The 22,219-nt window shown below is 51.1% G+C and overlaps 1 protein-coding gene across 12 annotated transcripts in view; it reads right to left on the reverse strand.

The window, feature by feature from the left end:
• The window catches only part of RANBP3 (RAN binding protein 3), a 36,196-nt gene that overhangs the window by 4,535 nt on the left and 9,442 nt on the right, over nucleotides 1-22,219 (reverse strand). For 3 of the 12 annotated variants that reach the window (XM_077331835.1, XM_077331837.1, XM_077331838.1), the window contains 13 exons: nucleotides 11,922-11,958; nucleotides 10,742-10,828; nucleotides 10,072-10,143; nucleotides 9,404-9,469; nucleotides 8,735-8,827; nucleotides 6,532-6,638; nucleotides 6,110-6,247; nucleotides 4,704-4,807; nucleotides 4,493-4,571; nucleotides 3,894-3,996; nucleotides 2,953-3,077; nucleotides 1,658-1,778; nucleotides 837-979 (listed from right to left, as the gene is read on the reverse strand). In XM_077331835.1, the coding sequence (XP_077187950.1) occupies nucleotides 837-979; nucleotides 1,658-1,778; nucleotides 2,953-3,077; nucleotides 3,894-3,996; nucleotides 4,493-4,571; nucleotides 4,704-4,807; nucleotides 6,110-6,247; nucleotides 6,532-6,638; nucleotides 8,735-8,827; nucleotides 9,404-9,469; nucleotides 10,072-10,143; nucleotides 10,742-10,828; nucleotides 11,922-11,958 (1,275 nt within the window). The other 9 variants (XM_077331843.1, XM_077331841.1, XM_077331842.1 and 6 more) reach the window with 9 other exon arrangements.

Genomic DNA, 22,219 nt, shown 5'->3' on the forward strand with positions numbered 1-22,219 from the left:
ACATATACATATATATACACACATACAATTTTTAAAACATTTATCCATGATATGACCATATATGGTAATTATTGACCCCCCCAAAATGGCCAATGATGGGCCTGGAGGGGGTAGGAAGTGGAGGGACCCCCAGTTGGGCGTGTCCACAGCTCTGCTTCCCAACCACATTCTGCAGGATTGCGCCAGTTCTGACGTTTCTCGAAGCCTGAAGGTTTCAGGGGCTTCTCAATGGTAAAGTTGAGACAGGCTGGGGTAAGAGATACTGGTAGTCAACTTCACACAGGGATCTGGAGGGGGGGGGTGATGAGAGGGCTTCTTCTTACAGTGCAGCCCTTTCACCTGCACTTTCCTGCCAAGCCACCACCTGCAACATCCCCGGTCAGGAGGACAAGTGGCCCCGTGGGGTCACCCTCCCCATTTGGAGAAGATATACCACAAATGACCAGGTACCGAGTGCTCCACTCCGCTTATGGCTGGCCCCCACCAAGAGACAAAGGACAAACCCCTGGGGGCTACTAGTTTGACCCAAAGTGGCAGCACTCAACAACAGCCAGCCCCCCCCCCCCAGTAGCTGGGCTGGATTCCAAGAATCCCTTCCACTCCCCAGCAGCAGTCTTCTTCAGTGGAGGCAACCTTCCCCTGAGGCAGAGAGGGGGAGGGGGGCACCTCTTGGGTCTCAATGCCAGAAATAAGGGCCACGGATAAGCAGAATGGATGGGGAGGTCCAGGGCTGACACTGAGAAGACAAAATTCTGCCTCCAGCAAAGCAACAAACAATGTGCCCTGGCAGTCAGGAGGGGCACGAAGACAGGGAGCTACCAAACCCGCCGGCTTACCGAGATGAGGAACACTTTGACTCCCTGGTCTTCTGTGTCCATGGCTGTGATCCGGATGCTCTTCTCGCTGGCCTTGTCGATTTGCATCTGTGCCCAAAGCTTGGTGTTCAGGATTAGCCGCAGGCTGCCCTGTGTTCTCATGACTGGGCAGGGAGGAGAGCAGAGCTGACTAAGCTAGCAAAGCCCCAATAGACCTCTGGCAATGCCTGAAACATGGCCATTCCCCCCACCCTACCCCCTTCCACTTGGGAGCACCCAAGGCCTGCTGGTCTTCTTCTTACTATGGGCTTCCAGGGGTGCTCTCTGCACAGGAGTGGTGACTGCTCACCACAGGGTGGGAAGCAGCACATTCCAGGAAGGTATGAGACCAGCCTCTAAAATTATAGAGTTGAAAGGGACCTCCTAGTCAAACCCCCTGCAGAATGCAGGAAATTTACAACTCTCTGTTCTTCGTGTTCTGCAAGTGTCTTCAGGCCTCCCACAGAATTCGGAGCCTTGGCTCCGGAGGGAAACATTTTGGCCCAGCCATGCAGCTCTCCTGCCTGACTTAGCCCGGACCTGCATGGCCAGGTTGCAGCTGGACTTGCTGTTCTCTGTAAGCGGGCTGGCCAATAGAGCAAGGCTACACAGGGCTAGCCAGTTGGCGGGAATTTCTGGCTGCCCAGCCCTGCTGCTAGAATTCCTCTCCAGGTTGCCCAGCTGCAGCAACTGGGCAGCTGCTGCAGGAATCCCCCTGGCAGACAGATGTCTCCTGGACCCGGCCTGGCTGCAAATGCCAGCCTCCTGTTGAGCCAGCTTTGGCCTACCACTGGGGCTCTTACCCAGGCGCGACTGCAGTGTCCCGTCGTCTGTGGATGCCATGTCGTTCAGCCTCAGGAGCCCTCGGCCCCGTTCCACCCAGGACTGGGAGGTCTTGTCAAAGACAAACAACTTGCACTGGATCTGCCACAGAAAAAGAAGCTCCCTTGTTGAGGACCTTCATGGAGGACAGGCAGCTGAAAGTGCTACACAACCCAGGAAGTCACCTGTGGCTTTCAGCCAGGCACCTTTTGGTTCTGGCCCTGAGCTGGTTTGGTGGGGGGCAAGGGCCTGGATCCTTTCCCTCATAGCAAACACCCTTTCCTTCTTAGCCCTGGAACTCAAGGACCCTTCACAAAGGCCTCCTGCACTGGAGTGCCAGAGGAGTGACCTCATCAGTGACTGCTTTCCGTGACAGCACAGTGGAGCTGCCATGTTGAAGAAGAAAAAGAAGAGTTGGTTTTTATATGCCGCTTTTCTCTACCAGAAGGCATCTCCAAGCAGCTTACAACTGCCTTCCCTTTCCTCTCCCCACAACAGACACCCTGTGAGGTGGGTGAGGCTGAGAGAGCCCTGATGTTACTCCTCTGTGAGAACATCACTATCAGGGCGGTCACCCAGCTGGCTGCATGTTGTGGGAGTGGGGAATCAAACCTGGCTTGCCAGTTTATAAGTCGGCGCTCCTAAGCACTACACCAAGCTGGCTACACCAAGGGGCAGTCTGCCTCTGGATATCCATTGTGAAGGGACACATAAGGAAGAGAAGAGAAGGAGAGGCTGGCTCTTGTGGGCTATCCAGAAGCCACCTGGTCTGTCACTGTTAGAAACACAACACTGGACTAGAATGATCTTTGGCTTCAAGCCTCTGTGGTGAGAGGCAGCACAGCCAGGGAAGTCCAACCTTTCGGCCTCTTGTGACAGATTTCCTGCCCACCTGTGCCTGACTAGGGTTGGGTGCTTCAGCTGCCAAAGTGGCTGTTCCAGCCCGGAGCAGCCAGTGCCACAGGTGTGTGCGTGTATGTGTGTTTGTGTGTGTGTGTGTGTGGGGTGCCAATGCTGACTGGTATGCTGCCTCCGCTCCCCCCACACTGCACTGCTGGCTGCTTTGGGCTGGAACAGCTGCTTTGGCAGTCGAAGTGCCTGACAGCCTCTCCCTGGTCCTCAGGAAAGCATCCACCGCACTGAAGCACCTGCCCCACCTTGATCATGACCCCTTCGGCCAGCACCAAGGCCACTTTGCACACATGAGAGAAAGGTAGCCACCGTCTGGACCCTCCCCCCCCGCCCCAGGAAGCTCTCAGGCCTCAACCAGCCTCACCTGCAGGACATTACTCTCGGCTTCCTCCCCCGTGATCACCTCCACTTTCTCCAGGAGACATTTCCGGGCAGTCGCTTTCGTGTATGCCGCAGCAGACTCAGCCAGCGACTCTGAAATGTTATTGGCTGAACAAAATTTTGCAAGTTTATTTGGGAGGGGGACCTGATTACTACGAAGCTCTCAATGATAACACACCCCAAATGCTCTGCTCCCTAAATGTCTGGCCCTTGAGCCAAGCCTGATACGAAAAAGGTGCTGATAAAAGAATTGCAGTGAGAGAGCGAGGGAAGCAGACCACCACCTGCCCACAGCAAAGGAAAGAAAGATGGGAACCAGCAGCAAAGGATTCTGGGAGCTCATCTCACTGCATAGGTGTGGGTTTTATTCCATGACTAGCACAAGAACTAGCAGATTTGGAAGGCTGGATTGCTGAAGAGCCAGATGGACAACAAGCTTCTTTCTCAGGCAAGACATCTCTGTCAACACCTTCCTGACCCTGATATAGCTCCTCCTCCTGATTTACGGGCCTCAGCGGGCAGAAGCCCCATTCCCACAGCCTTGGATCTTGTGCACAGAGCAGGGCTGAGCGAGATGGACTCAAGGACTCCCTTGCTGCTCCTTCACCTGGAACCTCCTCCCAGAACACCTGCATGGTGACACCTTGGCCACTTCCTACACATCCCCCACCAAACGGAAATCCTCCTCCTGGACCCAAACTAAACTGGAACGAATGTTGCTCGCTCTCCTTCCCTCCCATAATTGTGGTTGTCCTCCTGATCTGGGCTTTGCAGGCTTCCTAGTAGCCAGCAGCAGGACTTGACAAATGTCACCTTTGTGTGTCCTGCAAGTTGGCAGGGGGTGCTGGAAGCATTTTCCGGCTCAGACAAACAAGACTAGATTTTAGGGAAGTGAAAGGCCCCTGAGCATGTTTTAGTGTTTACCTTTTTCTGGAGTGGCCTCCTGCGAAGACGAATCGGAGCCAGAATCCCCAGCAGTGTTTTCCTTGTTACTGTCTGTGCCAGGCTCGCTCAGTTTGGGTGGGCTCTGCAGAGGAGAAAGGGAGCAGATGCTGAAGCCTGAAGCCCAAGGCCTCACCCCAGGCTGGGGACCCTGCCATTACAACCCGCCAGAAACAGAAATGGCAGAGACCGGGGGCTGATTTTGTAAATTGCTTTTTCTCAACTTGGTTCCAAATGCATTTATTTGTGGTTCTCTTTTAAGTGGGACTTTGGCTGGGGCAGTCTATTGACACAGTTCACTGTTTGCCCATTTATTTGGGGTGGGTGGGACTGTTGGCATTGCAAGGCTGGAAGTATCAATTGCTATATAGCTTGATGGAGTCAAGAGGACTCCATGGGAGATCCAATTTAGCTGCTTAAGACTTAAAGCAAGAAGCAGTAAGCCATCAGAATACATATCTAAGTACACCTCTGGGAGATGCTCTCACACGGCTTCTGTTTTGAGAGTTAATGATGAACCAAAGCGGTTACCTACTACTTTGGGGATCCAGGAGAAAGCGGAGGACCAAAGTAATGCTCACCAAAACTCGCTCGCTCATATTTTGCCCGAACACAAACTTAGTGCTGGAGGGGTCGGCACCGTGTGTTGAGTTTTCCGTGCTGGAGAGAGGGGGGGGGGGGGAAAGCTATTTTCAGTCCAGGGGCATTCAGGAGCCCCAGCCCCCCCCCCCCAACCCAGCAACAAGGCACTGTATCACCCACAGGAGTGGCATGGTCAGTGTCCTCTCCCACCTGGAGCTGATGTACTGCAGGAAGTAGTTGGTGGCGGGAAGCATCTCAGAGTTCGGGAGCCGGGCATTCGGCAGGTCGGCAGAGTCGTCCCCTTCGTCTCCTAGCTGCGAAAAGACGCACAGTGTTCAGCAGGGGTAGTCAAACTGCGGCCCTCCAGATGTCCATGGACCACAACTCCCAGAAGCCCCTGCCAGCGAATGCTGGCAGGGGCTTCTGGGAGTTGTGGTCCATGGACATCTGGAGGGCCGCAGTTTGACTACCCCTGGTGTTCAGGAACACACAAAGCAGCTTCCCGCTGAGCTGGGTGACTGCATACCTGGTCTCTTGTGATTAGCAACAGCTTGGTGGAGATTCAGGCAGACAGAGCCCTTCCTAGTCTCTGCTTCCCCAGAAGTTTTCATTGGAGATTTTGGGACTTCCTGAATGTGGCAACACCAGGAACGGATAAAAGAACCGCCCTGTGTTACGCCCAGCCGTGCTGGAGAGAGGGGGGGGGGGGCGTGGATTTCAGGCATGCAGATTCAATCCCTGTTCAGCCATGAAACTCATGGGACAATCTTGGGCCGGTTACCCTCTGCCATGAGAACAAGCACCTTGCTTGATCAGACCAGGGGTCAATTCAGTCCAGCATCCTGTCTTGCACAGCAACCAATCAGTTCCTCTGGAGTGCCAACAACAGGGCCTCCTGGCTCTGAGATTCAGGGGTATACTGCCTCTGACTGTGTAGGTTCCTCTCAGTCGCCATGGCTAGTAGCCACTAGGCTTCATTAAATCTCTCTAACCCCATGTTAAAGGTGTTTATTCCTGTGGCCATCTCTGCATCCTCCGGCAGCAAATCCTCTGGCACCCTCTTGTCAGCCTAACCTACAGCTCACAGTATGGTTGTGAGGATAAATTAAAGGGGTGACAGCCATGCCTGGCGCTTCATGCTCAGAGAAAGGTTACTAGGGAAATGTAGGAGAATGCCCTTGTTCAGAGGTGAACCCTGGCAAGAGAGCACGAGGCTGGGCAGGACAGGTGGCGGCAAAAGACCAGCCCTCACGTAGGAGCTGCATCTCCCAGGAGAACAGAAAAAGCAACACTGGCCTGGCATGCCCAAGGCAGCCTCAGGGTAGTACTGCTCAGGAGTACTCAGGTAATGCTGCCGTATCTCCCCAGGACAAGAGGAGTTACCAGAGGAGCAGGAAAAAACCAAAATGATGGGAAACAGCAAAGACAGCTAAAGACATCATGCTATTTTTTTAAACACCTAAATGGCTGCCATTTCAAGTGTTAAAAGGCACTGAGGAATCTGGACTCGTATTGGAGCATAATCCAGATCCTGTGGCACAGAACTTTCCCAAGACAGATTTGACGGGGTTCTTGAGTGCAGGTGGCCCCGTGCAAGGTTCTCCGCAGCTCCTCACCAGCAGTGGGACAGGTACCTTCACTCGGTCTCGTAGGTTCTGCCCAAAGACAAACGCCTGCTGGGCATTCTGCTCAGCTGCTCTGCACTTCTCGGCCTCCGCTGCCTGGGGAAGCTCCACGTTCAGACAGGGGTTGTCCTAAGAAAGGAGGAGGAATGGTATCTCAGGGACTTCCAGGGACTCCCTCACCCAGCCACTGGTCCCCTCACAGCAGTTCAGAAACCAGGTTAACAAAGCTTGGGCCTAAATAGACCTTGGCTAGCCTTCAAGGTGCCACAAGATCCCAGCTCGTTTTTACTGCGTTCTTTACGAAGGAGTCTGCAAACCAATACTGCAAACCAATCAGAGTTGTCAAGCTGCAGGAACGTAAGAAACACACACACACACAAACACACAGCATCGGAATTATGTCCTAGACTCACCTTTTCCTCGGACTCAGGTGATTTTGGCGTCGTGTTACTCATGGGCTCAGATGTGGTTGCCGCAGGATTGGAAGGGATGCTAACGCCATTGGTCCCGCTGGTCGGAACTGCAACAAGCAGCAGCACAGCCCATCAGTGGCCGGAGCTGTGCCACACAGCAAACCCCCCCCCCGCCCCCAAGTGGGCTTCCTGCTAGCTCCTGCCTGCCACAGGCTTGGTCCCCTGGTTCCTGGCAATGGTGCCATCTGCACACCAGCAAGGTTTAGGCACACAGCACAGCCACCTCTGTGCACGGCTGACCAGAACCTTATTCCCACTCAGCTAGCACTGAAACAGTATGGGCACTGACCAGCATGCCCTTGGGCAGACAGGATGCTGAGGCAGGGCCCACCCACAGAAACTTTCTAGCAGATTCAAGATTGTGCAAAGCAGGGGTAGTCAAACTGCGGCCCTCCAGATGTCCATGGACTACAATTCCCAGGAGCCCCTGCCAGCGAATGCTGGCAGGGGCTCCTGGGAATTGTAGTCCATGGACATCTGCAGGGCTGCAGTTTGACTACCCCTGGTGCAAAGCCTTCTAGCAGATTCAAGATTGTGCAAAGATTCGAACTCAAATTCCAAGCTTGTGGCTGAGGCACTTAATTGTTCTGCTAACCACTCAGACCATCTCTGCTCCAAGCATGGTTGGATGAAAGGGGCGGACGCCCTCCCTTGGACTTGCTGCTCCAATACGACCAGCCAAAGGTGCACAGTAGTTTGCAACCAGAACGTTATACTCCATTAATAGATTCAAAGGAGTAGCTGTGTTGGTCTGAAGGAGCACAATAAAATCAGAGTCCAGTGGCACCATTAAGACCAACAAAGATTTATTCAAGGCGTGAGCTTTCGAGGGCAAGCACTCTTCGTCAGACTATGAACTGACCATCATAACAGTGGGAATATATAAGCAAAAGTTGATCTTGTTAACATTAGTAAATTGTGTCACAGCATCCAAGCACAGCCACATTATAACTCCCTGCCAATCAAACCCCTCGGGGGTTGGCATTTACTGTATGTCCCCGGATGTTATTGTCTATGTAGGAAGGCTAGCTATTGTTGCTTTTCTACGGACCTCAGCTTAGGCCTGGCAAAACAGCTCCGTCTTGCAGGCCTGGTGGAACTGTTTTAAGTTCTGCAGAGCCCTGATCCCACTTGGAGGAGCATTCCACCAGGGTGGAGCCAGGGCAGAGAAAGCCCTGGTTCTGGTTGAAGCCGGTTTCATTTCTCTGGGGCTGGGGATTTTGAGTAGATTTTGTGTGCTGGAGCATAAGCTCCTCTGAGGGGCATAAGGGAGGAGGCGGTCCCACAGGTACCAAGGTTACCAACCATCTAGGGCCTTATAAAGGTGAGTGCCAGCACCTTGAACCTGATTTGGTCCTCAATCCCGGTCAGTGCAGCTGGGGGACCACTGGTCAAATGTACTCTCCCCGCCTGCTTCAAGTAAGAACCCATGCAGCCATGTTCTGGACCAGGTGAAGTTTCTGGATCGGTGCCTCGCCTGGGGCATGCCAACCCAACTAGAGAGCCTCCATCTTAGCTGGATTCAACTCCCCTGAGGCAGTCCATCACTGCTTCTAGGCAACTGGTCAATGCTCTTGTGTGTGGGGGGGGGGGTCTATGTGTGGCCAGAGACAGCTGGGTGTCATCAGCATACTGAAGACACCATAGCCCAAAACTCAGGCTTAGCTGGGTGAGGGTGTGCATGCAGATGCTAAACCACATTGGGGAGAGACTCACTCCTCACAGGATCCCCACAGATTAGGGCTTACCTTTGGAAGGCACTCTCCCCCATCACCACCCTCTGTCCCCAACCTTGGAGAAAGAACTGCAGTCATTTCAAGGCCATGCCCCCGATCCCCACACTGGCTAGGCATTGGGTGAGTAGCCCCTGGTCTCCACGGCTGAATGTTGCTGTAAGGTCTAAAAGAATCAGCAATGCTCATCCATACAGATTCAGTTTCCTTGGAGATCCTCTGCAAGGGTGACCAGAGTTGTCTCCATCCTATGACCAGGCCTGAAGCTGGACTGGAAAAGATCAAGAGCCAATGATTTCTCCAGAAAGCTCTGTAGTTGTCCTGAAACAACCCACTCTGTGACTGTTGCATTATTCTGCACCTGAATTTATCAATAGCCATTTTGAATGAAGACCTGGCCAACTACTGACCTGCTTGTGAGAAAGCCTTCGGCTGTGGGGCCTGCAACACGGCTGGGCGTAACACACTCTTTTGCTGTTCTTTCGGTTTCTGGCTGGGGACTCCTGGAAAGGGAAGTGAGGTTTTACTGGGCCTTCAGAATGCAGATGTGAGAGATTAAGACACCTTGTTTACAAACCGCTTCTGAACAGTCCTTGTGGTCGGGGGAGCACATCAGAATAGTGCCTGATGTTGTAACGCTTCAGTACGGTTGATGTCCTCAAAGAATTTAGGGACTTGAAGAGCAGGGCTGAGGTGGGAGAGGATTTCCTGGGATGATGGAATGCTGCTCTACGAAACAGCCTCTAATTCTGAGCAACTTCCTACCCCCACCCCAGCAGGGAAGCCATGAACGGTCAGCCCAGAGTGGACAATGCAGCTCAGCCCAGGCAAGCCTGCCATTGGGGAAATTCACTTGCAGGAGTGCCTGCAAGGAATTGCTGGGGAAGATAAAATGAGGTGGGGCAGACGCAACCCCCTTTGAGACTTTTCTAGGGTACTCCTGTGGGCAGCTCCCCACACCCATAGGCCAACTTCCCAAGTACTATTCATGTTCTGTGACTGCCAAAGTAGGAAAGGGAAGTAAGCCCACAACTTCACACCCTTGTTTCTCCTTTGCCCTGGGGAGGGATGCTGCTTACCTGCACTGGGTGCCTGGCCATGGATAAGGGTGGGCGGCTTGAGTCGGAACCCTGTGCTCTTCTCCTCTGGAATGCATAGCAGAAAAAAAACACAAAAAATTTAGGCGGTTGATGGGGGGAGGAAGGACAGGACTCAGAGGACCACCAGCTCAGGCTGCCACACTGCTTTCTGAGCCCCATAACTGACCTATTCGCTCTCTCTGGTTAGCTGGAAAGCCATGCTGATTTTTCAGAGATTTCTTGTGATGAGGGCCATGTTTCTTTTCAGTTAATTAGCCATACCTGATCCCTGGCTGCACCCATGCATTTAGCAGGATAACTTCTGCCCTAATCCTAGCAGGCGGCCCTATCTAGGCCATTTGTTACCAGGGCTTTGAGAATAATTCCCTCAGTGCCAAAGAACACCAAAGAACTGGATTGCTTCCTTCTAAAAGGATTTATTTCTATGACAAAAATGGGTTAAGCTACATTTGCAACAGTGCAGGGATGTACTTGTGGCAAGGTGGTGGAACTGCCCAGTGGGATGGCGGCAAGATGGCCCTGTTACCAAAGCCGACTATAATTTATTAAGCAAAGATTTAATACTGACTTGAGGAAGTCTGGAGATTTTTCCTTGACACTAAATAAAGCCTTCTCTCCAGCAGCAGACAGTTGGCCCGCGGACTCACCTGGTTCTGAGTCGGAGTTTCCTGCTGAGGGCTCACAGAAGCTTGACGGCATAAAGACATTGTTCTTTGTCACTGTGATCAAAGTGAAAGAAAGAATGAAAGCATGGCTGCATGTGAACCTGTAACCTGTGGACCAGGAATCACCCTCCTGAGAACCAAGCAACATCAAGAACAGGGGACTGCCCAGGGCTTCACCTCTACTGGTTTGGGGCGCTCCTGGGAATCACCCCACATGCAGGCTCCCAGCTGCTGAAAGGGAAAGACAGTAGTGCTCTCCCCTTCCTCTAAGGCAGGGGTAGTCAACCTGTGGTCCTCCAGATGTTCATGGCCTACAATTCCCATGAGCCCCAGCCAGCAAATGCTGGCAGGGGCTCATGGGAATTGTAGGCCATGAACATCTGGAGGACCACAGGTTGACTACCCCTACTCTAAGGGGTCTCCAGCTCTCCCTTTAATCCCCCATGAAGTAAATTAGGCAGTGTGTGACAGCCCTCGCAGCCAAACTGGTAGCCGAACCAGAATCTCCCCAGTCTCACTCCAGCCCACCTCCCTGGCTCTCCTGAAGAAATGTCGCATGGTGTACCAAGGGGCACTCCCCCCCCCACACCCAGAGAAAACGTTCTGCATGACAAGACAGAACGGGGGGGGGGGGGGGATGCTCAGCTTTTACCTGACTGTGAAGGAGGAAAGTGGGTGAGTGAGGACGTCCGTTCACGCTTTATGGGGGGGCAGTAACTCCCATCCTCTTGGTCGGACTCTACAGGGAGAAAAGGGAGAGAAACAAGGCTGAGCACAAAGAACCACAGGAAAGGAGATAGGCTCCTGCTAAGAACCAGGCTTAAATGGACTCCGGGGAATGGGAGAGGACAGGAAGGCCTGGAGGATCACTGTCCATGGGGTCGCGATGGGTCGGACACAACTTCGCACCTAACAACAAGAACCAGGCAGTCAGCTGAGAAGTAAAAGCCCTCCCCCTCTTCTGTGGAGAGGAGGAGCTACTGACGTTTGGAGCCAAAGAGAAGGTGAAAGAGCCATAAATGATTGGGGCCCTACCTGCCTCCTCGGTCAGCCTTCACTTCCCTGCCAGAGGGACATCTCAATCCCCACCCTTAAAATCCATCATAATATAGAATTAAGAAGTGTACAGCTCCCTGCTCTACAGCAAGCCCTCTCAGCCACCATTCCCTCACCCCCCGATCCCTTCCTTGTGTTTTGGGGCCATCTTGCTACAGCCTGCTGGGCTGGGGTGTTCCTTTCTGCATATCTGTCATTCAAAGCCAGCTTTCAAATAACCACAGCTGGGGTTCTGATGACCAGGAAGAAAACCCACTCAAGTGCATCCATTTGGGCTTGGTGCAATCTCAAGATGATGGGGCAGTCAGCGACTGGAAATGGGTGGGGGGAATCAATCTTCCCCACTTTTTTGGTCCTGGCCCCTCCAGTACCTTCCCCGCAGAAGCGTCCTGGCAGAAATATCTTCAGCCCTCTGTAGAAAAGAGCACCTTTGGGGACTTATCATATACCTTCTCTGGAAAAGACGAAGGCAAGGGCTACCTGGATGTGACTTGCTGGTGAGACCTGGCCCACCTGCTGAAGACCATCTGCTCATACAAACTACGCTCCTGCAGAGGGAAACTAGGAGCGCTTGAATCTGCCCCACACAGCCCATTATCGCCTGGCAGAAGCTCCCCGTGCCAGGGCTCACCTTCAGGGTCAGAGACCTTTTCCTCCACCGTGCAGCCCTGATCTGAACCCCACAGGGAACTTTCCCCTTTGCCTGTATGCACACCATTCCCTACATCCAGAGCGTGACCAGGGCACACACAGCAGCTGGTGCCCACACTCCTCACCTTCGCCGTCTTCTGGACTGGACCCATCTGCTGACCTCTGAAACAGCAACAACAACAACAACCATTAGGTGGTTCCACAGCAGAGGCAGGGGCTCACCTTCTGGGCCAGCTGCTCAGTGCCTCACACTGCGGGAGAAAGACACCTGAGGATGGCAACCATTCAAAAACGTTAAAAACGGTAAGAGCAGAGGCCCAGCCTCCAGATGCTCGGGAGATGAACCACCATTGTTTCCCTTTACAGAATTGCCGTGCAAGAGGGAAAGGACAGGTGTCAGGAGAAGAGCACTGTAGCCCCACCACCCACTCAGTGAGACCCTCAGTCCACCTGGCTCTGCACTGCCCCCAAGAGATCGCTGAGAAACGGCTGCTCCCTGAGCTTTTCCGGGTTCCAGCTCGCACTAGGGGGAGGAGCCTGGGGTTCCCCGTAGGGGAAAAAGCAGGCCCTGCTACTTGACAGTCTAACAGGGAACCGGGGCCCAGAAGGAGGCTTGCTAGGTCGCCCCTAGTGAATGCAAGCTGACAAAAACTGCCTCCTCCCTTTTCTCCCCAGAGAACTAACAACGCAGGTTTGAAAACTACCGAAATGGGAGGTGAGGTAGCAAAAGCAAACCAGGAGCCAGGGACTGCACTTTGCGATGCCCCATCCTGGAAGCCGCAATAAGATGGTCTTTTTGTTTACCACAGAAGTTGACACATAATTCAGCCAGAAGCCACTTACACTGCACTTTTGTGACAAAGGAGCAATCTAAGTCCCTCAAATGAAGTTCTTCCCTCTTATCTCCAAAGCTATATTTGTTTTGTTTGCATTTTTATAATTTAATTTCTAGATCGCTTCTCCCGCGAGTGGGCTTGGGGTGGTTTCTGTTTCTTCTTCTGTTTCTTCTTCTTCTGATTGTCTCAGCAATCTCATCAGTGGTGGTCAACAGCCTTTGTTGCCAGTCATCACCTAATTCATTGAGTGAGCCCTTGGGTGGCATCGGGTACTACAAAGCATTCAGGAAACCAACAGGATCAATACGACTCTGGAGGTGGGCATAAATTTGCTATTGGGGGTATTTAACCCTCCTCCCCCTTAAAACAACTCACACTCTCTTGCACCAGTGAGGAAGTGAGCAGTTTCACTGATATCAGCATCCTTTTGTGTATGTGTGTGTATGTGGGGGGGGTGTTATTTAACCTCCCCCCCACAAACCCACAACTTTCTGGGGTATTTTAATGGCTTGTTTCTGGCCAGAGGTCTGTTTTACGCCATTTGGGTCCCTGGACTTCTTTGCATGGACTTATTATAATTTTAATCCACCTTAAATAAATATATAATTGATCCCCTGTACAAAATACAGCAGAGCCTCTTGTGGCGCAGAGTGGTAAGGCAGCAGACATGCAGTCTGAAAGCTTTGCCCATGAGGTAGGGAGTTCGATCCCAGCAGCCGGCTCAAGGTTGACTCAGCCTTTCATCCGTCGGTAAAATGAGTACCCAGCTTGCTGGGGGGTAAACGGTCATGACTGGGGAAGGCACTGGCAAACCACCCCGTATTGAGTCTGCCATGAAAACGCTAGAGGTCAGACATGACCCAGTGCTTGCACAGTGGATACCTTTACCTTTACAAAATACAGCACAGGAAGCAAGAGATATACCCCCCTCCCACCACAGAAGAGGCCTTGTTACCATCCTGCAAGATCAGAGTAGCTGGAAGAAGCCTGGACCCCACTGAATCTAAGTTTGAACATCCTCAGGACATTGGAAGGGGATGAGCCTGCTCCAATACATTGCAGAGGTTAGAAAGATACCTTTCAGAAATGCTACACATATTCTCAAAGCATGTCCCCAAACTCTCTTCCACTGTCATACATCCTGGATGAAGGGAAAACTTTAGTCCGCTGATAGAAAGGCTGATGGGGCAGGTCTTTCAGCCCCAAGAGACCCAAGTCACCCTTAATCCCCTGCTGGCCATCCAACACTCTGGCTTTACCAGAAAGGGCTCCCTTTCTGCCACAAGGGGTGAGGGAAAGCCTGAGACTGCTTAGCAGCCCCTTGCCTGGTCACCTATCACAAATGGCCAGAAAGGGATGAATGTTGGCAAGTGTTCCTTCTGAGACTGGAAATGTACCCCAAAATCACTAACACAGGTTGTAGCATCTAATACAAGCCTCAGATACCTAAATCAGTCAATGGATTTGCATGGACTAGGAGCCTTGCAGTCTCCTTTGTGAGGGAAGGAGATTCCTTTCCAATCAGGCCATACAACTCACATACAATGATGGAGACACAAATACAAGTTCAAACTTCCTTCTAAAGCAGGGCTGCCCAAAATGTGGCTCTCCAGATGTCCATGGACTTGTAGAACTTGTAGACCATGGACATCCGGAGAGCAAGTTAGGTCACCCCTGCTCTAAAGCAGGGGTAGTCAACCTGTGGTCCTCCAGATGTTCATGAACTACAATTCCCATGAACTCCTGCCAGCAAATGCTGGGAAATAAGAGACTTCCTTCCAAACAACACTTTCTGTGATCCTAGGCTGTGATCCTATTCCACACCGCTAGATTGGAGAAGTACTTTAAGAGACCCACAAGGTTTTGGGGACATGTTCTTTCAAGAGTCAATGCTCCGTTCAACAATGTGCCAACAACGTGACCATATTAGGGTCACTTGAGGCAAGGAAGGGCTGACAAACCACAGCCAACTTCTGGTGACCCCCTGTGGGGTTTTCAAGGCAAGATTAACAGTGGTGCTTTGTCATCACCTTTGTCATCTGCGTAGCAACCATGGACTTCCTCACAGGCTCCCTTCCAAACAGTAACCAGGACAGAGCCCTCCAAGCTTCCAAGACCTGATGAGAGTGGCGATCCTAGCCATTCAGGTCAGGGCAATGGATGTCCTCACAATGCAATTTTCCCTTGGTGGCTTAGCCTGTACGCAGAAGAGCCATAGGCCCAAAGAAGTGTGCTGCTAGCTCAAGGATGCACATTGAATGGGAAGCAAGAAGATACCTGGCAGAATCCTCTGCCCCAGCCCAGCATTATCCAGGAGGGCTCTTAATGTGCCTACAACAAGCAGTTCAAGAGCAGCAGTGAGTGGCTTGAAGGTCAGACACATGCAGCCCAGGGAAGATGTTGCACAAATCCAAGTAAGTGATCAACAGCAAGGGCAGAAGCAGGAGGGCCGCTTGTCTCTGGGCCAGTCCCACACTAGAGCAAAGGGTTACCCTTTGCCCTCCCCCCCCATTGACCAGCAGGTTATTCCAAAGAGAAAGGCATCAGAAGCACCAAGGGATCATGCTGCCCTCCACCACCTGTCTTACCAAAAGTTCTAAGCACCCGTTACTTTTTTAAAAGCTACTTTATTTCACAATATTTTAATTTATGTGTAAACCTATCAATGAAAGTAAAAAGTATCTTGTTCATGCTTCAAAGAACCTTGAACACGATCTGACCATACAAACGCCCTAGTCTCTGCAACATACATAACCACAGAATCATAGAGTTGCAAGGGGACATACAGGCCATCTAGTCCAACCCCCTGCTCAACGTAAGATCAGCCCAAAGCATCCTAAAGCATCCAAGAAAAGTGTGTATCCAACCTTTGCTTGAAGACTGCCAGTGAGGGGGAGCTCACCACCTCCTTAGGCAGCCTATTCCACTGCTGAACTACTCTGACTGTGAATTTTTTTTCCTGATATCTAGCATATATTGTTGTACTTGAAGTTTAAACCCATTACTGCGTGTCCTCTCCTCTGCAGCCAACAGAAACAGCTTCCTGCCCTCCTCCAAGTGACAACCTTTCAAATACTTAAAGAGGGCTATCATGTCCCCTCTCAACCTCCTTTTCTCCAGGCTGAACATTCCCAAGTCCCTCAACCTATCTTCATAGAGCTTGGTCCCTTGGCCCCAGATCATCCTCCTCGCTCTCCTCTGTACCCTTTCAATTTTATCTACGTCCTTCTTGAAGTGAGGTCTCCAGAACTGCACACAGTACTCCAGGTGTGGTCTGACCAGTGCCGTATACAATGGGACTATGACATCTTGTGATTTTGATGTGATGCCCCTGTTGATACAGCCCAAAATGGCATTCGCCTTTTTTACCGCGGCATCACACTGCCTGCTCATGTTTAGCTTACAATCCACAAGTACCCCAAGGTTTCATTCACACACAGTGTTATCTAGAAGCGTATCCCCCATCCAGTAGGCATGTTTTTCATTTTTCTGACCCAGATGCCGAACTTTACACTTATCATTATTAAACTGCATCTTGTTCTCATTTGCCCATTTTTCCATTGTGTTTAGATCTTGTTGAACTCTGTCTCTATCTTCTGGACTATCTGCTGGTCCTCCCAATTTGGTGTCATCTAAAAACCTGATGAGTAGTCCCTCCACCCCCTCATCTAGGTTATTAATAAATATGTTAAAAAGTACCGGACCGAGCACCGAGCCTTGAGGTACCCCGCTACTCACCTCTCTCCAGTCTGATGAAACACCATTGACAACAACTCTTTGAGTGCGGTTCTCTAACCAATTCCCTATCCACCCAACTATCTGAAAATCCAGATTGCAGTCCTTCAATTTATCCATTAGAACAAAATGGGGAACCTTATCAAAAGCTTTACTAAAATCCAAATAAATGACATCAACCGAATTTCCATGATCCAGCAAATCTGTTACTTGGTCAAAAAAGGAAACCAGGTTGGTCTGACAGGATCTGTTGGAGACAAATCAATGCTGACTTCCTTGGATCACCAAATTGTCCTGCAGATGTTTGCAGATCAATCCCTTTAATATCTGGTCCATTATCTTCCCCACAACAGAGGTCAGACTCACTGGTCGGTAGTTTCCCGGGTTATCCTTCCTCCCTTTTTTGAAGATGACTTCCTTGGATCAGACTCACTGGCCTGTAGTTTCCCGGGTCATCCTTCCTTCAGAATAACGTTTGCTCTCTTTCAGTCCTCCGGGACCTCTCCAGTCCTTAAAGAGGTCCTGCAGATGATGGGCAAGGGTTCTGCAAGTTCTCCAGAAAGTTATTTGAGCACTCTTGCGTGTATTTCATCCGGCTTAGGGGATTTGAAATCCAGTGCAGCTAAATGCCTCTCGACAACCTCTCTGTCCATGTCAACCTGCCACCCAGACACTATCCCTTGGTTACTGCCATCTCTATATGTGCCTAAACCCTTTGACCTGTGAGAAAAAACAGATGCAAAATAGACGCTGAGCCTTTCTGCTTTCTCTGCATCCTCCGTTAGAGTTTGTCCATCTGCACTCAACAGTGGGCCTATTGCCTCCTTTACTTTACGTTTGCTCTTCACATAACTGAAAAATCTTTTCTTGTTACAGTGGGCTTCCCTGGCCAATATTAGCGCACTCTCAGCTTTGGCCTTTCTGATGATTGATCTATAGTGCCTAGTAACCTGTAGGTACTCTTCTTTAAAGCTCTATCCTTCATTTCCTGAACATTTCCCTTTTCTTTCATAGTTCTTCTTGAAGTTCTCTGTTCATCCAAATAGGCTTCTTAGAGCTCCTGCAGTGTTTTCGTCTTTCTGGGATAGTCATTGATTGAGCATGCAATAGCTCTTGTTTGAGTAGCGCCCACCCTTCACATGCTCCCTTCCCTTCCAGCATTCTTGTCCATGGTATGACACTCATCATGTCTCTGAGTTTATTAAAGTTTGCCCTACCAAAATCCAGCATCCACGCCTGGCTACAAGCTTCCTTGCCCCCCCCCATCTCAAAAGGAATTCTATGAGGGCATGGTCACTTCCCCCTAGGGTCCCCACCTCCTTCACCTCATCCACCAACTCTTGCCTGTTGGTCAGTATTAAGACGACGTCTATGCAACCCTGTCCCTTTTGCCACTGCAAAATATGGAAATGTTGAGAAACACCAGCTAGCAGAAAAGCATTCTTTCTTCTGAACACTAACCAATCAATACATCCCTGTTTCCTGTCATGTAAGAAGATCATAGTCTGAGGAAGAGTGCTTGCACTTGGAAATTCGCGTCCTGAATAAATCTTTGTTGGTCTTAAAGGTGCTGCTGGACTCTGATTTTATTGTGCTACTTCAGACCAACACGTCGACCCATTTGAATCAATCAATACATCAGTTAAACTTGTAGATGGAGCAGCAACCTGCAGCCAACATCATGGGGGATTCTGCATACCACTCCACATGTGGGGTCTCTCCACCCCCCATGAATCACACAAGAGTCTCCCCAGCCAGCTTCAAGTGTCATCCCTAAATTATCAAGGCTCCCCCCCTACCATATTTTTATCTCACCCTTTCTTCAAGGTACTCAAGGAGGCATACAATATTCTCCTCTCCTTTGTTTTATCCTCACAACAACCCTTGTGAGGCCGGTTAGGCTGAGATGAACTAGCTCAAGGTCATCCAACAAGCAACATGGTTGAGTACAGATCAGAACCCGGATCTCCCCAGTATTAGCTCAACACCCTGGCTACAACAATTCCTACTTGGATCCAGTGTGCAGTAAATACACCTGTCTGTATTTGGTTATATCAGAGAGATTTTGTCACATCCACTTTGACACCCAAAGACATGAGGGTCCTCTAGGTCAGCTGTCCCCAATCTCCGGTCCAGGGACCGGTCCGTGGATCAGTCGGTACCAGGCCGCAGCTCCTCCTCGTCCACCTCCCTGGCTGCTGCCTCGGGGGCTGCCCTGCCACTCTGCTGCCGGCTCACCTTTGGTGCTCTCCAGCAGCCGCCAGGGCTGCGAGTCCCCCTCGGCGTGGTACTGTACAACTGCTTCTGGCAGCACCCCCCAGCAGGCAGCGGGAAAGCAAGCGGAGCAGGGGCTCAGACGACAGTGACGTCCCTTGGCAAAAGACGCCCCCCCCCCCGGGCCTCAGTGAAACTGTCAAGGAAGCACAGAGGCTCACTTGAAAATTGCAGACATTTGTGGGGAAAGAAGCACATTAGAAAGAAAAGAACAGACCCCAGTGCCTCACCAGAAAAATGGGGTAGGTTTGGACTTACCCCTGCCAGTTCTTGCGAAATAGGACCGAGGCAGGCGTTGGCATTGGCACAAGCAACAGTGGGGGCAAGTGCCTCAAAGTCGCACTCCCCTGGTGACTTGGGGTGACCCATCCCCTGTTGGGGAGACTCAACTTCTCCCACGGGGTCCTCGCCTGAATCCGACAGCCCTTTCTGCTCTGCAAGGAACTGGGAGCAAAGACGACAAGGGCCCTTCAGTCCCCAGCAGCACAGGGGTGTGTGTGATTGTGTGTGTGCACGCATAGACTCTTTACTTCCTCCACTGCCTTGGCCATCCTCACTACTTGTCTGACACTGAGTTCTGCACACTGGAAAATTGGGGAAGGATCTCCCTGGTCCGTCCCACTAGCAGCAATGTTGTGCTCTGGTGTGGGATCCAGCCTGCAGACAAACCTCAAAGTTGGCTGCTGACAAAGCTCAAAGTATCACCTTAATGCGACTTGGATTCAGGTGGGTCGCCATGTTGGTCTGAAGCCACAGAACAAAGGATGAGTTCAGGGACGCCCTGAAGACCAATCAAGTTTCATTCTGGGTATACGCTTTCATGTCTGTATGAAGACATGTGCTTGCATATGAAAGCTTATCTTTAACCGCTCCTGTGGAGCGGAATAAACAAAAGAGTAAGTCCTAAGGAGGAGGAGAAAGGGTGGGCTCTGTCCGGGATAAAAACTCGGATGGCCCAATCAGGAGCTGCAAAGCGGCTCTTGATTGGGCCCTCCAAGTGTCACTCCAGGGCCAAGCGGCCAATGGGGAGCTGCGCAAAGTGCGGCTCCCCATTGGCTGCTTGGCCCAGCCTCGCCTTGCCCGGCTGGGGACTCCCTGCACACAAGGAGAAGCAGCCTTCCCCGACGGTGAGTACTCCCGCTGGCTTCCCCTTGCACCGCCCGGGGTCCCTGCGCTGCCGCCACTTCCCCGCACCCAGACACACACACACACACACACAGCCTCATCAGTCAAGCCCCCCTGGCCACCCTGCCCTGCAATCGCCCCACTGCCACTTCTCCACCCCCACAGACATACACACACACACCGCACTCTCCCACCCCTTCCCCCACCCCACACACACACTCCTCTCTACCCCCCCTTCCCTCACCACCACCCCTCCCGATTCTCCCCTTCACACACCCCGTCCCCTCCCCTTTCACCTGCCACTCTGCCTGCCTTCCTTTCTTCCTTCTTACTTCATGACTTCCTGTATTTCTCCACCTCCTTCCTGTCTCTCCCTCTCACTTGCTTCCTGTCTTTCTCCTTTACTTCCTTTCTTTCTCCTTTCTACCCATCCCTTCAACCACACCTTGCCCTTTTTTCTCCCTCCCATGCCCCCTTTCCTCTTCTTCCTTCCTTTCCTACAGTCTGCCTCCCCATCCGCTAGCGCCCGCTGTAGTTCTTCTAAAGCGGACTTAATTTCTAGTATCTTGAATATAACTTTGTTGGTCTTCAAGGTGCCTCTGGACTCGAACTTCCTTCCTGCTGCAGCTTGGAGATTTTCATATTCCTAATGAGCCACAGCAGCTACCTGCCTGGTTTTAGGAAATTCAGGCATCCACAGCAGGAGAAAGATTGCACCATGATCTCTGTGTGCTCCAGCCACTACACAACACTACCAAACGCTGGCTTCAATCAACTCTTTTCACTTCATTCATCAATGGAAAGCAATATACAGCTTAGCTCACCTACGGGCTGCCACATTGGTCTTTGCTTCCACTCTCTCCCTCACAAGGAAGGGACCCCATCCATTACAATTAGTGCAGAAGAAAGAAGCAGCAGTCTTAAAAAAAAAAAAAAGGTTTCTCTGGCCCAGGATCACCATTAGTGGAAGATGTTCTCCAAGTTCCCTGTCACAAACTCCTCCGGAACTTTTGAAAGAAAAGTTTCAATTTCAGCTACGTGGGGTTATTTAGGGCATTTTTATCCAGCACTTGTTCCAAGGAGCTCCAAGTAACAGTGATGGACGCGCAGTAATGGGTTTAAACTACAAGTACAACGATATAGGCTAGATAGCAGGAAAAAAATTTTCACAGTCAGAGTAGTTCAGCAGTGGAATAGGCTGCCTAAGGAGGTGGTGAGCTCCCCCTCACTGGCAGTCTTCAAGCAAAGGTTGGATACACACTTTTCTTGGATGCTTTAGGATGCTTTGGGCTGATCCTGAGTTGAGCAGGGGGTTGGACTAGATGGCCTGTATGGCCCCTTCCAACTCTATGATTCTGTGATTCTGATGTGCATCGCTTTCCCATCTTCTATTTTTCCTAACAAACTACGAAGTAGGTGAGGAGGAGCGTGTATATCTTGCCGACAGTCACCCAAGCCAGCTTTCAGGGCAGGGTGGGGCAGAGAGATCTGGGTCTGGATCCCCCAAATCCTAGGGCGGCACCACAAAACGGCAAGACATTTAGCCCAGTCCAGTCACCTGTGCAATTAGACTGCTCACCTCTGTAAGATGAGCAACTCATTTTCTCAGATCATTCCTGCTTCTAGCAAAAGGCAGAAGAAAACCACCCAAAACAGCTCCTGATTCACAGGACAGGTTTCTATTGCACAGAGATCCCTGCAGCTCTCCATCAGGTTTGTTCTGATTTATTGTTAGCCACAAAACACTTATTCTTTTCTTAGCTACATTATAAAAGGGTTCCAAACTTGACAAATCAATATTTAGATCAGTGTTCATGTTAATAGTTCTTAACATATAATACACGCCAGTCTTGCTCAAACCTACGAAAGTCCAGAAAAGTGAATACTAACTCCGTTTCCATTAACTCCAAAAATAATAAAAGATTACTCTGTATGAAGCCAATTCGACAAGCAAAAGGGCCTTTTGCTGGACAGGGCCCAAGGCTGGGACCTTCTGAATGCAAAACAGATGTATTGCCCCCAAAGCACGACCCCCTTCCAAAAGAGCAAGATTCCCAAAGCCCTTTGGAAAGAAAGGTATGTGCAACAGCCCCAATGTGCCCCTTAAAAATGAAGGCAAGACCACCTATCACAGTATCAACCATAAACTGTGGTCTCAAGGATGGTTCCTTGCAACCAAGTCCCACAAGATGCCACAAGACTTACTTCCGAGTCAACAAGCATGCAGTCAGCTGACATAGGGCTTTGCAATCCTTCTCCCCACCCCCAAGCAGTAGCCGTATACATTGTTCTGGCTCTGCATTGGACATGCACACAGCTCACTGACCCACCCCCCAAATTACAACATGGCAGGCCTGTTATTCTCCATCAGCAGATGCTGCCTTCACACCCTGCTCACAGGCTTCCTGGAGGCATCTGGCGGGTCCATTGTGAGAAAGAGAATGCTGGTACAG

The sequence above is a fragment of the Paroedura picta genome, chromosome 4 (genome assembly GCF_049243985.1).
Source record: "Paroedura picta isolate Pp20150507F chromosome 4, Ppicta_v3.0, whole genome shotgun sequence".
Classification (NCBI taxonomy): Eukaryota; Metazoa; Chordata; class Lepidosauria; order Squamata; family Gekkonidae; genus Paroedura; species Paroedura picta.